This window comes from Patiria miniata, unplaced genomic scaffold (assembly GCF_015706575.1).
Source record: "Patiria miniata isolate m_02_andy unplaced genomic scaffold, ASM1570657v1 HiC_scaffold_2, whole genome shotgun sequence".
NCBI classification, from domain to species: domain Eukaryota; kingdom Metazoa; phylum Echinodermata; class Asteroidea; order Valvatida; family Asterinidae; genus Patiria; species Patiria miniata.
The window spans coordinates 4,357,857-4,374,649 of NW_024037058.1; the positions used below are offsets into that span (position 1 = coordinate 4,357,857).

General features: G+C 39.6%; 1 protein-coding gene across 1 annotated transcript in view; it reads right to left on the reverse strand.

Annotated features, from left to right (window-relative positions):
- Nucleotides 1–16,793, reverse strand: part of LOC119726853 (RIMS-binding protein 2-like) — a 100,869-nt gene that overhangs the window by 7,236 nt on the left and 76,840 nt on the right. Inside the window, exons 18-28 of the mRNA XM_038198708.1 lie at nucleotides 16,261–16,377; nucleotides 10,443–10,619; nucleotides 9,673–9,845; nucleotides 9,026–9,100; nucleotides 7,367–7,552; nucleotides 6,490–6,696; nucleotides 5,306–5,507; nucleotides 2,436–2,875; nucleotides 1,691–1,898; nucleotides 785–975; nucleotides 257–487 (exon numbers count right to left, since the gene is read on the reverse strand). Coding sequence (XP_038054636.1) covers nucleotides 257–487; nucleotides 785–975; nucleotides 1,691–1,898; nucleotides 2,436–2,875; nucleotides 5,306–5,507; nucleotides 6,490–6,696; nucleotides 7,367–7,552; nucleotides 9,026–9,100; nucleotides 9,673–9,845; nucleotides 10,443–10,619; nucleotides 16,261–16,377 — 2,207 coding nt within the window. The remainder of the gene's footprint in view (nucleotides 1–256; nucleotides 488–784; nucleotides 976–1,690; nucleotides 1,899–2,435; nucleotides 2,876–5,305; nucleotides 5,508–6,489; nucleotides 6,697–7,366; nucleotides 7,553–9,025; nucleotides 9,101–9,672; nucleotides 9,846–10,442; nucleotides 10,620–16,260; nucleotides 16,378–16,793) is intronic.

The following is a 16,793-nucleotide window of genomic DNA, read 5'->3' on the forward strand; positions in this document are numbered from 1 at the left end:
AATGTACCAGCGTAACCTGGAATTATACAAAAATCCGAATAGACAGATAGAAATTAATGCAATTATAATACAAAGAAGAAATTAACATGGAAGAAAATGAGCTAATACAAACAGATGAAAAAGGGAAAATCTAAAGCAACTCTCCTAACAGTTGTTCACATCGGATTCATATATTTACATGTACAACCACGTGATACAAGTGGCGTCACTCCTAAAAGACACAGAGTAGTTGATTGTATTTTGTCTTTATTCTCACCTGTGTCTGCCTGTCATCTGATCTCACTGAGGAGTAGCTCCCCCTGCTGCCCCGGCTGCCCCTGCTCTCCCGGCTAGGGGAGGGGCTGTATGCCTGGTGGGAAGGGCTATAAGGCTGGTGGCTCGGCGGGGTGTAAGGCTGGGGGCTTGGGGCCGACTCGGGACGTGGTGAGTCTACGATCACTTCCAGGAAATTGGACGGCACTAGACCCCGCTGGCCATGGAGTTCACCCTGAATTTGATGGAATGAAACATGGAAATAAAAAGCTGCTGCATGGACCAGAACCTGACAATTTCGCCGGTTCAGTGCTTAAAGGTCCTTACAGAAGCCCAATGATTTCTGGCGGACACTCTATAGGGTCAGATCTTGAGCTTGAAAAAGTAAATTATTTCAGACTAAACAACTTCCAGACTAATTAAAATCTTAAACAAAATTGTATTTCACTTCCAATGATGAACATACTTTTAAGAATCATAAAACTGAAATAAACAGGTAATGAAAAAAATTAAGCATAAATTTAACACTCACCACAAAGAAACCATCATTGTCCATCTCCCCAAATACGATGATGACTTCCCCTTGATGGAAGGACAGCTCCGCCTCAGCATCCGGGTTAGGGGACAACTCCTGTGGGTTGTAGTCAAACAGCGCCCTCATCTTGGTGGCGCGGGCATCTGGCGGAACGTGCAGGCTGTTCATGGGACTGCTGAAGATTTGAACTGGATGAGAAATGGGAGAAGAAAGAGAAAGATCAGTAACATCAAATTAACAACCTTTGTATGCAAATTCGATTGTGGATCCCCCTTCCAAAAACATGTTTTATCTTACAGCTGGGGGATTCATTCCCAAACAACAACCGATAGTTTTTCTAAATTTGTACATATGCAAAGTTTAGGCACAATTTGAAAACCTTTTATAACTTTTAATTGGATAAACCTGTTTGTAATTTTGGCATTTTGCATGAACGCTATGTCCGACGATTAAAAATGAAATCGATGTAGTGTTCGCATAAAATGTCAAACATCAAATATCAAAATGTTACGAGACATCAAATGTCAAAATGATTAAGAGACATCAATCTGCAAACTCATTAAGGAATTCATTAATGAAAAAAGAATTGCACTGTGATGATATCGGCAAGACATACGGTCGGGCTTGGATTATACTCCACAGCCCTTTAAGGGTTAACCCTTACCTCCCCAACTCCATCAAAATCCATCCCCCCATTTTGGTAGATTTTGGGGGACTTCCTGCAGGCCTGGTTTGACTAAATATTGATGCAGTATGATGGCCTGGAGGCCTAAAACATAGCATGCATTGGAAGCAGTGTGATTGATGGATTTAGTGGACTTGGTCCAGTACCTAGTAAAAGACCTTAGGGAGTGAGGGTTAATGAACAACTTCGAATGGGTAGCACCGGTGCACTTGTTTTACCTGGACTGCTTGTGGTAGTGTTCAGGCTGCTTGAGTACCCAACCCTGTCTGGTGATTCAGCAGACGTGGCCGTGCTGGCCCTCTTGGGTGGGTTCAGGGGAGTCTGTTCAGGTCCCTCCACTTCCTCTACCATGTTGTATGGGACGAAGCCTCGATGGCCGTTCAGCTCACCCATGTAGAAGCCATCGGCGTCTTTATCACCAAACACCTGTGCCACAATAAGACCATTTTTATTCGACTGTAAGCTATGTGACACAAGGCAACCAAACACAGTGCAAGCTCAAGGAATCCCAGGGAAGTACTGTTTTTGCAACAGTTTACAGAAATTCCTACTAACATTACAGGGAAACAAATTTTCCTATTGTTTTTCTTTTTTGGTGATTTGCTTGGAAAATTTTCCTCTAAAGTGCCTCAAAAAAGAAAACGTTGTTAATGGCCACTCCAAAAAAGGTTGAACCCACACATTTCTTGAGTGGCCTCAAGTCAGTTTCTATATAAAAACCAAGCGGCAAATAGAAAATATGTTAACAAAGACAATCTAAAATCATAAAAATGAATGTGAATAAACAAACTGGAAAAAGCACATATTTAAGACATCAACCAACATGACTTCCAGCAATATTTAAACTGCAACGACACAGAGGCAAAAAACAGAACCACTTCCCAAAGCTTTGACAATCAGCTTGAATTTTATTTGAAAGAATTACTTTACCAGAAAATAAATCTGTTACTGCATCCAACCTACCTTGATTATGTCCCCCTCTTTGAACGTCAGCTCCTCCTCCACAGACTCAACATTAGGGGACATGGCCGTCGGGTCGTAATCGTACAACGCCACGAAAAATCGTATCACACTGTCGTCAAACAGTTCCTCAGGTCCCTCGCTCACTGAGTATTCCTCCTCATCCTCAAATGTTCCCGTCTCATCTGTCCGTGAGTCAACGGACAACTTTCGTTGTCTGTCGTTGTTGGACTTGGCATCATAGTCTTTATAGTTCGTGGGCTTCTGTAAGTCCTCTCCGAGGCTGTTCTTGCGCGGGGAGGCGGGGCGGGCTTGCTCAATAGCTCGTGGGCGGGATTTGGGTTCCGGAGTTGGCAATGGTTGCTGGGGGGTGGACGGCTGACCGGTGGGTTCAGAGCGTTTTTCCGAGGCGGCTGCTTTGCGGGCTTCCTCCTGGGTAATTTCTGTCCAAAATAATAGTTTTTAAATGGGTATTAAAAAGAGCTGAGATTGAATGTTGAAATACTATCATCAGGTTTTGTGTAATTTGGGCTACATACTACATTGTAGTTAGCACCGTCAATATCAGAATTTTCAATAATCGATATATTGGATATCCAATATTGAGAATATTCGATACATCAATGTTTATATTTTGAGTTTTATTTAATTATACAGCAAATGTTAAACACAAAGTAAAAGCACAAACTGGAGATACATTTTGACGATAATTTGACGCATTATTGATACTTTCGATATTATTTCTCAATATCAAAAATTGATATTTTGATACAATTAAAAATTGCTATGGGCGATATAGATATCAAAATAATATCGAATAATGAAGTGATATTGATATATCAATAAGGGAATAAATGTGTGCTCCGGAGGTTTTAATCACTCGTTTAATACCGCTTAGAGTCTGGGTGCTGATAATTACCCGAGCCGGAGGCGAGGGTAATACCGACCGAGCATAAATACCGACCGAGCACATATTTATTCCCATTCATAAATACCTTATCCGTAAAAAAATATCAAATAATTCGTTCAAAAAATCCCGATTTTGTTCAAAAAGTTCACTTCATGCTTTTTGAAACATCCCTCTAGCAAAATAATGGAGTGTTCAGCTGGCGAGTAAGATGTAAACAACCCTTTTATGGAGATTGACGCGCGCGTAACATGTTCTGCGCGATGTCACGCAGAACGCACCTGGGGCGTTGCGTTTTGAATTTAGAACTATAAAATTCTGACTCGCTTGTAGTGTTGCGCATGCCTACGTGAGGATTGTGAACGTTCAACCAATGAAACGGTAAGAGGCACTTGATTTTTAGGAGTCCACATTTTATTGTGACACTGGAAAAGTGTTTAAGACCAGCTAGCCATGTCTTTATCATCCGTTTAAGACCGGCCACGTGACGGGCTCTCGACCAATAGGAATAGCTAAACTGTCTGAGGTATTTATGAATGGTGCTTACATACTAGGTCATCAGATGGGCTGTAACCAAATAAGCGCTTGTGGCCTTGAAAAAAGTGGGAGTTAGGTTGGCGTGGTGGTACCAGATTTGCAATCAAGTCAGTCACTAGTCACCCTTTCTTGAGTCAAGTGACAAGCTATTCAAATGAACTGCGACAAAGACATTCCCTTATCATCGACATCGCCTGTTACTTGTGATTGACCTGATTACAACTCTTTGAGTGGTACTACTCTTCCTTATCCTCCACCTCTGTGACCTTGGTAAGAAACACACAAGCTGACCCTGAGACTAACTTTGAAGTCGTTACTTGATTCTTTGGGTTTCCCAATACATGGATCAGGGTTCAGTTTGATGGAGCTGCTTAATTGACGGTAACTGAAGTTGTGCTAACTTTAGCAGAAAACTGTGCTAACCTTAAGCACTATTTTGCAGCGTGGGTGTGCTTCAAGGGAACTTTCTATTCTGTCACTAATTTAAGGAAACTTGCCTCTGATGTCGGCATGTCTTTTGAAGACAATTGTGTGCTAAATAGCAACATGGAAGTGATTCAGGGGGTTTAATTCCATTTCTAAGCTGAACGTTTCTTTATTGCCTTCTCTACACAGATTCATCAGGCTTGTTAGCTACATTGCCAAGGCACTCTCGAGGCACTATGGCTATATTGTCACCTGGCTCGGGGAATCAGGTTGGTAAGGGTACCTTCCTCGCCTTCCACCGCTATGACCTGGGTTTGAATCCCGCCCGGGCCAACATGTGGATTGGGTTTTCAGTCTCTGCCTGATTCCATGGGATATTCTTCTGGGGTTTTCGTCCCACCTCTAAAAACTGTAAGTTCTTCTTGTTGTCTCCTCTCTACAGGTTTTTTCAGGCTTGCGAGCTACAGTGCCTAGGGTGCTTTTGAGAAATCCTTGGTTCCATTACCAGAAATTAATAATAATAATTTTTAAAAAAATATAAAAAAATACATATATAAGGCAAAAAAAAAAAATATTCGGTCTCTGGTCAGACCAAAGTTCCGGAACGTGGGGACGCGGCTTTTTTTTTTTTTTTTTTTTTTTTTCTTCAAGCTTGGATTGTACAGACAAGGTGGGGATACTATTTTGCTTTTTTGGTGTCCTCATGTACATTGGTGTCCTCCATAATTTGCCTTGGTGCTCTCGATCATTTGCCTTGGTGCAATTTCCCATTCCTTGGTGCTCTTTGGTAAAAAAAATTGAGCAGGTGCGGCAATAGAGGGCACTGTTGGAGCTACCGCGGAACATTTTGGGGAAAAAAAAGATTGACGCGCATGATTAAAATCGACGCGCGCGCTGACCAGAGACCGACTTATTTTTTTTTTTGGCCTAACATAGTGACATGCTACGATGATAAGCTAGCAAATACTGCCCATCCTAACTAGACTTGGCTAAGTCCCCTCACCGATGTGCGGCACAGCCTGTCCTGGCTGGCTAGACTGTTTGATGGGCACAGGCTCCAGGACCTGGTTGTGTGGGGACTGCTCCGTCTCTCTCTCAAAGTCACACTGCTGACGGATGACCTGGATTGGGCGGCACTTGTCTGATCGGTTCAGGCTCTCCAGCTCTGGGTCTGTGTCTAGCTCCATGTCAGGCTTGGCGTTGTACTGTGAAATAAGGGCATTTATGGACATAATAAAATCTAAGTCACAATGTCTCAAACAGTGTCCTATTCAAAACTTTAAATAACTAAATTTTGTTAACAAATAAGAAATCATGAGCACAAAATGCCTTAAGAACTATTTTAGAACATCTCCATCAAGGTTGTACTGTGAAATAAGGACATATGTAGACATAATAAAATCTTAAGTCACAATGTCTCAAACAGTGTCCTATTCAAAATTAAAAAAAATTAAATTCTGATTAACACATAAGAAATCATGAGCACAAAATGCCTAAAGAACTATTTTGTAACATCCCCATCAAGGGTTAAGTTGATCATGTGCATTTTTTGTACAAAGGATACTACGCAAGTTTCCGAGGTTGGCAAATTTGGAGAAGGATCAGTATAATAAAATTGGAATCTCCCAAACACAAACTCTGTCAACAGTCATTCTTTGCCTACCACCGTGGATGCTTCAAAATCCACAATGAGGCTTTACAGGATTTTTAAGGATTGAGACAATTTTATTTTATGATGAGGTTCTATAAGAACAAAGAATGTGTCAATGGTTTCCTACACAATGGATGATTATCAACAATTCATGCATACTCCTTCCAAGTATTACGCTCATGACTTATTTTTGTTTTAAAAATACTGCTAATAAATTTGCTATTTACTACAGCCTTTTTAGTTATACTTTGAAGAAATTGTTTTATTTGTTTTTGGTATTTAATTATTTAACACCTTGAGGGCCATAATTTTGTAAATTGGTCGAGCCACATAAAGATTACAAATAAATAAACCATCTTCTGACTAAAAACCATCAATATATTACGTGTTCATAGCTACAAGTTTTACTGCCAAACGTAAGAAAGCTGACTCTGTATAGTGTCGAACTGCTAGATCTTCCAGTAAAAAGTATATCGTTTGCTGGTCCACTCAGACCTGATATATATGTATATATATTACACCATTTAACCATTCACCTTGAGCGTCTCTTGCACCTTTTTCTGCTCCTCCTCCCTTCGTTTTATCCTCCTGAAGGCCTTGGCTTCGCTCTCGTCACTCAGCCCAGGCAGGCTCCCATCAGCAAAGTCCGACAGCTCCTCCTCCGCTTCCTCAGCTATGTCTGAGAGCTCTGAGCGCTCACTCTCCGAGGTGTAGTCCTCACGGGGGACCCGCGCATCAGCCTTCTAGGAGAAAGAGGACCCCAAAATGATTAAATAACATTTAGCCCAGCAGCTTATTGGACTAAAATTACAAACATTGTCAACTTGCACATGTTATGAAGTTGCGCAGCGCGTACTTGTCCATGTAAGTATTTGACAAAAGGCAGCATATGATACTTGTGGGTGCTTTTAAGTGCCAAAACAAAATACATCATGGGTATCATGGGGGTGGGGGTAGGGTTTGGGCAGCACATTGGGGACCAGGGGGTAAGGTGGGGATATCAAGGGGGTAGGATGGGGTATCACGAGCACAGTGTCAGGTGGGTTGTTGAAGTTATAAAGAGGGAAGGGTGGGGTATCTTGAATGTAGGGTAGGTTATCATTGGGCTTGGGTGGGGGTATCATGGTTATAGGATAGGGTGGGATAGTATGGGATAGGGTTGGGGTAGGGTTTGGGAAGGGTATATAGGGGTACCATGCTGGTTGGATGGGGTTATATGGGGTAAAGTGGGTATCACTAGGGTATGGTGGGGTATCATGGGGCAGGGTGGGGATATTATGGGGATTAGGGTGGCGGTAACATGGGGAGAGGGTGGGATATCTGAGAGAAGGGTGGGGTTTGTCCCCTACCCTCTATTCCCCACCCTTGTCAGAAAGAATTAACCTAGATACACCCTTGTATAGACTGCTTTACCTTTGCTACATCATCTTTCTCAGCGACATTCTCCACAGCCTTTCCGCTGCTTGCAGCTGCGGGCGGCTTGTTATTGGCCAGCGGGCTGCTGCTGTCATTGATGCGACATGCTTCCTCTGATCGTGAGCTGTGGCTGGAGCTATCGTCGTCCTCTGCACCGTGATACATGGCTGGGGGTCGGGAATACTGTTAGGGTCAAGAAACAGACAATTCAATGCAAAATTACAATGTACAAATACAAGAAAAGAGTATTAAAACAAGAGCGCCAATGGTCCAACAATTATGGTGACTGACTCATTTGCGGTGGTACAAACTGCCAAAAAATGAGTTTCTTAAGCAAGAAAAATATTCTTGAAAAAAGAATATAATTCTGTCATAAGAAAACCTTGTTTTGGAAAGAACAATTTTCTTAAAATTTTGGATATTGAAAACATTAAGAAAATTGTTCTTACCTGATTTTTTTTTTTCTTAGACAATTTCCAATTTCAAGAATATTTTTCTTATTTTAAGAATATTTGTCTGTAGTGAGAACATGTTTCATAGCTACATGTATGTGGGTTCAACCACTGGAAGGAGAAACATAGTGTTTTGTGCTCTTGGGCAAGATGCTTTACTACAATTGCCTCTCTTCACTCCAAAGCATAAAATGATACAGAGATCAGATTGTGTTTATCTTTTGTACTGCTGCATAGTCATGTCATGGCCTGATGAATAGGGTAACAACTTCCATAGCACTTTGAGACACCAGTATAAACTGTTTTATAATCAATGGTTTTCATTCAATGATAAACACACATTCAAACCCATACATTTGATCTGAAAAGAAACTCTTGATCCAGATTTTTGTTTCATGGGTCTAATGATAATAAATACTCATGACACACACAACAGGCCGTAATATATCAAAACAATGCAGAAAAAGCCACAAAATGCAAATGCAAATTTCTCTTCAATACGCATTCTCTCTGCAGAGATAGTTTCTCATTCACTGCAATTCTGTTGGGCAACATGTCTGATGATGGGCGTTATGACACATGTACACAATGCTTTCTGGTAAAGAGTAAATCGTCAAACTTTAGAAGTGCAGAATTGTGCAATGCTTAAAACATCACACGTGATAAAGATTATTTGGTCAACACAACTAGATACCTTCTTCTTTTATTTATTTGTTGACTGTACGTTTTGTTGCTAAATACGAAATTGACCAAAATTACAAATCAAACAGATTCATTTGCAACAACAATCCAAAGTCCACACACAATGTGAATGAATAAAACCTTTCTTCCACTCGCTCTTGCTAATTAAGGTAAAACACCTGTCAATTATTATCTGCGTGATGTTTTGGAAACTGGATTTATACAATGTAAAACTGTCTGATACATGTACAGGTTATAAAGTTAATGTGACAAGAAAGAAGAAAGAAAAACATTGCAAAGATTCTGTCATCAGTGACAGTTGAAGGTAATAAAATTGGCTGAAATTGTCAAAAGCATAAGCAATCAAAACATTATGAAGCTTCTGAAATCTGCCGAAAAACAGTGGGTGAATCTGTGCTGAGAAACGGGCAGAATGAGAAAAATGTAATGTTAATTTTGGAAATGAAAAAAAAAAGAACACGGCACGGCATTCACACATCATCCTGGTCAGGGACAGACTCACTCTGCGTCTACTCTTGCCACGGTGGTTGCTGTGGTGGTGGCGGTGCCCAGGGTTGGAGTGACGCCGGGGGGAAAGCTTGCAAGGGAAAATGGGGGATTTCAGATGGAAGAATTGTATGAAATTGACCAATCTGATGCAGAGTTTTGTGGAGAAAGCTTGTCATTTCATCTTAGGCCTGGGTCATTCTCACCAACAGATGATAAGGTTAGGTAAGATGCTTCGGGCTTAAATTTTGATAATAAAGGCCAAAAGTTGATTTTAATTTCAACAATTAGGTGGCTATCTAAACAAGCGCATGGTGGTGTGCTTATTTAATTTATTGATTTAAAAGTGGGATAGTAGCTAAAATCTGTCTATGTACACTGAATACTTTTTAGGCTTCAATTTTCTAGAAATAATTCCAGCTATTACACTTATCAAAAAACACTGCTACCAAGGATTTGGCTCCAACAAACTCCCTCTTTCTCAATTTTAGCTTCAATGAACCAGAGAATAGTGGCTGGAAATTGCTACAACAAACGACCGCTATGGATACTGGACAAACTGTAGACAAAATTGTGTTCATTGTAGCACAGTTCAACTATGAAACAATGACCAATGAAACAAGAGCATTTGGCTCATAAATATGCATGAGATACAATAATCACCTTTGCCTCCATGGCTCTTAGCGTGGCTTCACCACGCCTGTCCTCCATAAGGGCTGGGGGTATCCTGGCCGGCACCGAGTCGATGGAGAAACCGTTAGGGGAGAGGGTCCTGACCACCACATCCCGCGCTGACAGGAGTTTGATCTTGTTGAGGCTGACTGATACTTTGTCCGCTGTCAAAGAAGTTGTGTCATCTGATAAGTACTTCTATAACATTTGTTTTAATACATTGCATTACAATGTATTTACACCTTGATGAATCCATAAAATCCTATAGTGTTGGGGTAGTTGGGGCATAGAGAGTAACAGGCAGGGCACTTTTGAGCAGTACACTTGGGCCATTTTCATAGAGCTGCTAAAATGTATACATACTCTCTTACATAATTTAGTTGGCACAGAAAAAAACAACAGGCTCTCTGTTGAACAATCATGGCTCCGCCGCCTCTTCGATTCTTCAATGCTGGCCCCAGTATAGAAAAAATGGAGGCAGAACACCCCATCCGATTAAAACTTTCTCACTATCCTTCTGAAGCACAAACATTTGGTACGCAATTTTTGTCTGCTTAGCAGCATAATGAAATTTGGCCCAGGAATGTTAAGTTTGTTTATTTTCATCTCACAAGCTCTCACACTTTACCGTTTTTTTTTTCATTTTCATTTCAAAAAGACGTCTTGAGCACTTTTTGTAGTTTACTGTCTTAATGTTAACAAATTTATTCCTGCATGTAATTCACCTTCTCTCTCCTATTCTCAAAAAGAAAAGACCTAACCTGTTGGAGAGTGTATTTCAGCCACTTTGGTGTCTTCAGCATACACAGCATAACCGGTAACCACAGCACCGTTAGATAGTCCTGATGTGGTTATAGTGACTGGTAGCCATTCCACCACACAGACTGCGGGTGAGGCTCCTGCCTTGACTTGGACGTCAAGTGGGGCGTCAGGAAGACCTGGAAGAGGAAAAATTAAAACTATGAATCGCAATTTGGAAAAACACTTGCTTAGTCAATTAACTGGAACATGACAGGTGCTTACCAGGGCTAGATTTCGTAGGGCTTCTTAGTAGAAAATGTAGCTCAAGAAAAATCAATGGGGAACCAGTCACAAGCAATATAGGTACCGCTGTATTTTGGCTGGTAGCCAGTCATTCCTACACAAAACCTCCCTGCGCTAAGCAACTTTGTATGCTCCTCAGTTAAAAAGAAACTTGCCAAAGATTTGGCTCTCTAGCATCTCCAGCTAGAGTGAGCATCATCGAGTCGCCAATGTTTGTAACATGAAGGTGTTATAAAGTTCTTCAATAGCTAAAATCAATTCCAATCTTATTGACATGGTTTAGGCCAAAAAAAAAAAGTCTCCGGTTTCTGGTATGCGCGCGCGTCGCCGTAGCCATGCGCGTCGGCAAAATGAAAAAGTTTTTTTTTCAATACAAGATGATGTTTCAAAACTGCCAAACTCACTGGTTTGACTGGAATTCTGCTGCTGCACAATTTTAACGTGTTTTTAGATGGGGTTATGATCGAGAATAAGATTTATGTGGCCTCTCTGGACTCCCATATATTTGCACTAAGTTTAGTCGGGCACCATTTGCAGTCATCAGCCGACATTTGAAGCCAAAAAAAAAAAAAAAAACAGGTAAAAAAAAAAAAAAAGCCGTGTCACCGCACCACTTTTGGGGCAAGCTCCATACCAGAAACCGGAGACTTTTTTTTGTTGGCCTTAGTGGGAAATGTGATTTTGTTTTGATATGATCAACGTTCCTCCCCCACCGAAAAAAAAGAAGAGGCGTAATTGGCAAAGTACTAGTTTGGACCTCTGGAATCGTAATCAAAAACTTTTAATCAAATATAGGTTTGTTTCACAGCTATTTCAGCTGTTGTCTTTTCCTCCACGTGAATCCAGCTTTCTTATAAATGTGAATTCCTTTCCGCATACAAGGAAAACTAGTATTTGTGACCGTCTCTGGCATACACTATAATTAATAAACAGCTTTACACAACAGTAATAAGAAAGGCAGTGTTTTAAACTCATGACTGTTATAGGCTATCAGCTTCGGTCCAAAAGTTGGGCCACCGGTATCAAATTATCGAAAAGAGCAATGCTCATACGATTTTTGGCAAGGTATACACATCTAGAATTGGAAAATGTGTAATAGCTTTGTAGTGTGAGCGGTGTCAGTTTTTTGGGTGTTATCACTTTTATTTTGTATTTTTGTCAAAATGGCCGCCAATATGCTTGAACCGGATTGATTATATGTGGTAACTAGCATGTTTTGCCTGCCACTTTATTTTTTTTTTAAGTAATAACACCCAAAAAGCTGCCACCACTGCAATGTTATCACATATTTTCCAACTACAGGGGTGCATACCTTGCCAAAAATCACAATGACCACTATTCCCCTCATTTGATACCGACCAAACCCCCAGGCTGATGGCCTATTATGGAGTATTATTATGGAGATTATGGGGTACAGGCACAATGTTGATTTTTAAAGATTCGCCAGTATAAGCAACAAAAGTGAAAACTATTTTGAGGGTTGTTTCTGGGAGGCATGCATGGTTTTGTTTGAATAATGTGAGGCAAGTTTTTCTTTCAAAGAACTGGCACATCTCACACAACTGTCAAGAAATTCCGTTGGCAATGACATGATAAAAATATGGAGGAAAATAACATCATACATGTATATAATTATACATCATACACGTAGCTGTTGACAACTTTAACATGTAAAGCTATTAAGAACAACTATCCAAATAAAAATGCCCTATAGATATGTCAGACTACATAGTTTCTATAGCAAGATGTTAGAGCAGGAGCACATACATATACAAAATACTAGTCAAGGTTTGTTCTAATGCTTAGATCAGCCTAAATTAGCACTTTGAATGATCTATGCAGTTTTTTGAATAAGGTCTGAAATTCATTTCTACAGGATGTTCCCCCCAAAACAAAAAACCGAACCCTCAAAATGCCCTCTTTTACACAGCTTTATAAAGCATAAGTCTACTTTATTTTCATTTGTCCATAAACCTTAATTTGTTGGCTTTGATATACTGAAAACACAATTTCAATCGGTTGAAGACTTATTGAGTTGTGGCTAATTAAACAAAGTTACAAAGTAACTGCTTTTTCATTTTGTCCATGGCATCCGATGTTTGACTGCTGCAATGAAAACAAGGTCTAAAATTTGCATCCGTGAAACATACAACCAAGTAGAGGGAAGAGCAGAACAGTAAACATCTGAGAAATTAATCAGAACAGTCGTTTTCAGGACTACCATTTCTTCTAAAAAGCAAAAAGTGACCATTGTTACAAAAAAAATAAAAAATACAAAAACCAAGTAAAGAAAGAAAGATTAAAAAAAAGCAAAACTACTCTGACCCAAAATCCATTACATTTCCAATAAATGACACTTAAGACTGTGGACAAAATAAAAAAGCGACACTTTTTTTTTCAAATTGGCCACAACTCAATAAATGTTACAAAAAATACTGGAACAATGTTAGGTATAGGGTGAAGCATAGCTTTTGTACCTCAGCCTGTGGACCAAATAGCTAATATTACAATACAAGTAACGAATAAAGACAAAACGCAGGGACAAACAGGAACATAACAAACAGGAGTAAAAAAATTATGTATCAATATTTCTGATGTGCTGTGACAAAGAGGGTGTTTTGAGGTTTCATTTTTTTGGGGACACCCTGTATATGCAGAAGAGCAATATGTACATTGATCAGTTGATAGTAAATTGAAAGTTAGTTGACGTGGTTGACAAGCACATGAGAAGAAAAAGGCAACACAGGTACAGAAATTTATAGGCACTAATTGCCAATTTTTTCCCATGTTAGGCCAAAAAAAAAAAAAAATAGTTGGTCTCTGGTCAGACCGAAGTTCCGGAATTGATGCGGCGACGCGTTTTTTTTTTTTTTTGGCTTGAATTGTACAGACAAGGTGGGTACTATTTTGCTTTTTTGTGTCCTCATTATACATTGTTGTCCTCCATAATTTGCCTTGGTGCCCTGTATCATTTGCCTTGGTACAATTTCCACATTCCTTGGTGCTCCTTGGTACAAAAATTTGAGGAGGTGCGGCAATAGAGGGCGCTGTTGTAGCTTCCGTGTTAATTGGAAGAAAAAAAAAAGTTGACGTGCGCGCTGACCAGAGACCGAGTACTTTTTTTTTAAGCCTTAGCTACAGTTATCAACAGGAAAAGTACAAGTACCCCTCCAGTAAGTCTGATAGCTCTACTCCAATGGGAGCATGGCCTAGGCAACTATTAAATCACTCCAACAGTTTACATGTAACATGTACACCGATAGTAAATTGAAAGTCTGTTGACATGGTCGATAAGCACACGCCTATCAGGAAGCAAAAGGCAAAACAGCTATAGAAATTTGTTCCCATGTTACGCCACAATTATCAACACAACAGGAAAAGTACAATTACCCCTCTAGTAAGTCTGATAGCTCAACTCTCTTGGGAGCATTGCCTATAGGCAACTATTAAATCACTCTTACAGTTTACACGTAGACATGATAGATGGCATGTCCAACTCAATCCTCACGGGTATGCATTGGTTCAGCAGTGCCCAGAGGCAATCACAGTAAAGTGGCTTGCTTAAGGGTACACACAAATTGCTCCATATCAGCCCCTCTCCTATGGGGCTCACAAGCATATGTCAATGTAAGTTCTAATAGTCAGATAAGAGCTCCATTGCTCAAGTGCATATGGGGACCCACTAGAAGTAAACAATGCACATGTTAAGGCCGATTCATATTTTCACGTAAAAGCAAAGTGAATTTCGTCATGTCAACAATCAAAGGTTCATTTTTGCTAGGATACAACCTCAATCCTGCAAAATCCACCGTCATTTCTTAAATGTGGTCCTTGGAGAGGTGACCACTGCCTCAATCCGCAAAATCCTCCAGCAATCACTGTCAATCTGTTGAGGCAGAGCCAGTGACATCCTGGTGCAGTGTGGAGGATTTCAAGTATAATCCAGGCCTAAATGTATTACGGCTGAGCAATAAACAACAAAAGGTCCAGCCGAAGACCTTCACACAGTGCATCCCCCCGAATCAGCCACACACTTTTGCCACATAACCTCAATCCTGCAAAATCCTCCATTTTGCAAAGAGGATTTTGGAGGATTCGGGGAGGTTATAGGGTTAAGATGTTCTCCGTTATTTTCATGAATTCGCTTTGCAAGACATTTGCACGAAGTACAAACCGGACTTTAGGCATATTGTTAGGTAAAAAGGCATTCAAGCACAATTTTCCATTGCCGTGATTGTGTGTGTAAACTGATCAATGAAGAACATTGTTATACTAAAAAGCAAATGATATCTTACAGAAATGTAATGAATCCCATAGAATTTGGGAATTCCTTAGTGTTTGGTCACAATCATACACTAGGAATTTGAAAACCCTGTAAATTAATTATTATGATACAGCCACTTGGGGAGGATTAATGAATGGTTATGGTTTATTAATAAATAAAACAATTTGGAATTTTTTTTGTTTACAAAAAGGAAATCAACACAAAAGAAATCAGAGAAAATAATCTAGGTTTGCTGTACACAATACACAGAAGAGGGTTACTTTTGGCAAGGGACATCTATCTGTACTTACAAGGTAAAGTCTTCTTTTTCTTTTTCGAGCGTTTCGGCTCTGCTTCCCAAATTGAAAAGCATGGTGCAAAAAACAGTGTAAGGTTTGATAAAAAAAAAGCAAAAGAGAAAATGAATATTGGAACAGGTAGACATGATGGAAACTGGGATAAAACATCCGACAAGTTTATGCCAGGGGAATGGTTTCACTTTAACAAGTTTCTTAATTGAAGGATAACTTTGATTCCATCAATAGTTCCATATACACTGCATGGGTGTCCTGCTCTGCGAATTGAAACACAAGTCACCAGTTGAGGTTAAAGTGTCAATAAATTTGGAGATGGTTGAAGATTTATTTTTAAAAATTTAAGACTGTGTAATTTGGTTTTAATGTACCCTTAATCCAAAGGTTTCAATTTCTTTAGCACAAGAGCAATCAATAATATTCAAATGAGCCCTCAATCAGGTTTAAATGTGGAATCTTGTTTCCAACTATGCTCAATTCAATCAATGAGAAATGCAAGAGGATTTTTTACATCATGTTAAAAAAACCAAAGTGCCATTCAAAACAATCATATGACATTTTTTTTTTCCCATAGAGGTAATGAACTAAACATTGTCAGCAACTATTTTATAGAATTTATCAGACTGAATTCTGACTTGAAAATGTTCTTATAAGAATCCTTCAACATTCTTACTCACTTGTAAGATCTTATATATTCTTTCTATATTCTTACTCACTTGTAAGAATCTTATAAGATTCTTATATGAATCTTATAAGATCTTATTAGTTAAAATCGTACGGGTTATAATGAACCTTTTACAACTCTTTATTTTTCGGCCCCTCACCTATGTAAATTTACAAATATGTAGTGCTGTCTTCAAATTTGTGGGAAAATGAAATGATTTGGTGACGTGCATGTGACACATTTTCCTGAGCTGATTACAGTATGTATAATATGTGTGTTGGATATTTTCTCACCTCCTGGTAGTGTTTTGAATTCTATCTCCGTTGAAAGTTTCTCCTTTGAGTTGTCCTGTGATGTCTTTCTTCTCTTGGCTTTGACGTTAACTCGGTAGACAGACAGTGGTGAAAGACCTACATAAATTTTTTTTTTAAATCAATAACAATTTGTTAGTTATGGTCACCGCCCAATTCATGGCACTAAGCATACAATTTCTTTTGTCAATTGAAACTTTCGTGGACACTCATTGGCAGTGTGTTCAACAAATCAATTGAATGGGCTTATGCGTATTAAACCCTTCAACTTTTCCAATATCATTACTGCACGTTTTTATTAAATGCTGAGCCTTTATGAGTTTTAAGACCAATATCCTGTTGACGTTTTGACACCAACTGGACATAACATTTGTACAAAATGTCAAAATGCTTCCCCCCCCCCAAGTTCCAACTCCTGCTTTAAGATGGCAGGAACAAAATTCCAGGCTCTCTAAACTCTCAAGTCTTCATATGAACCCTCTCCTGTCTGATTGTGGGATCTCCGTATGAACCAT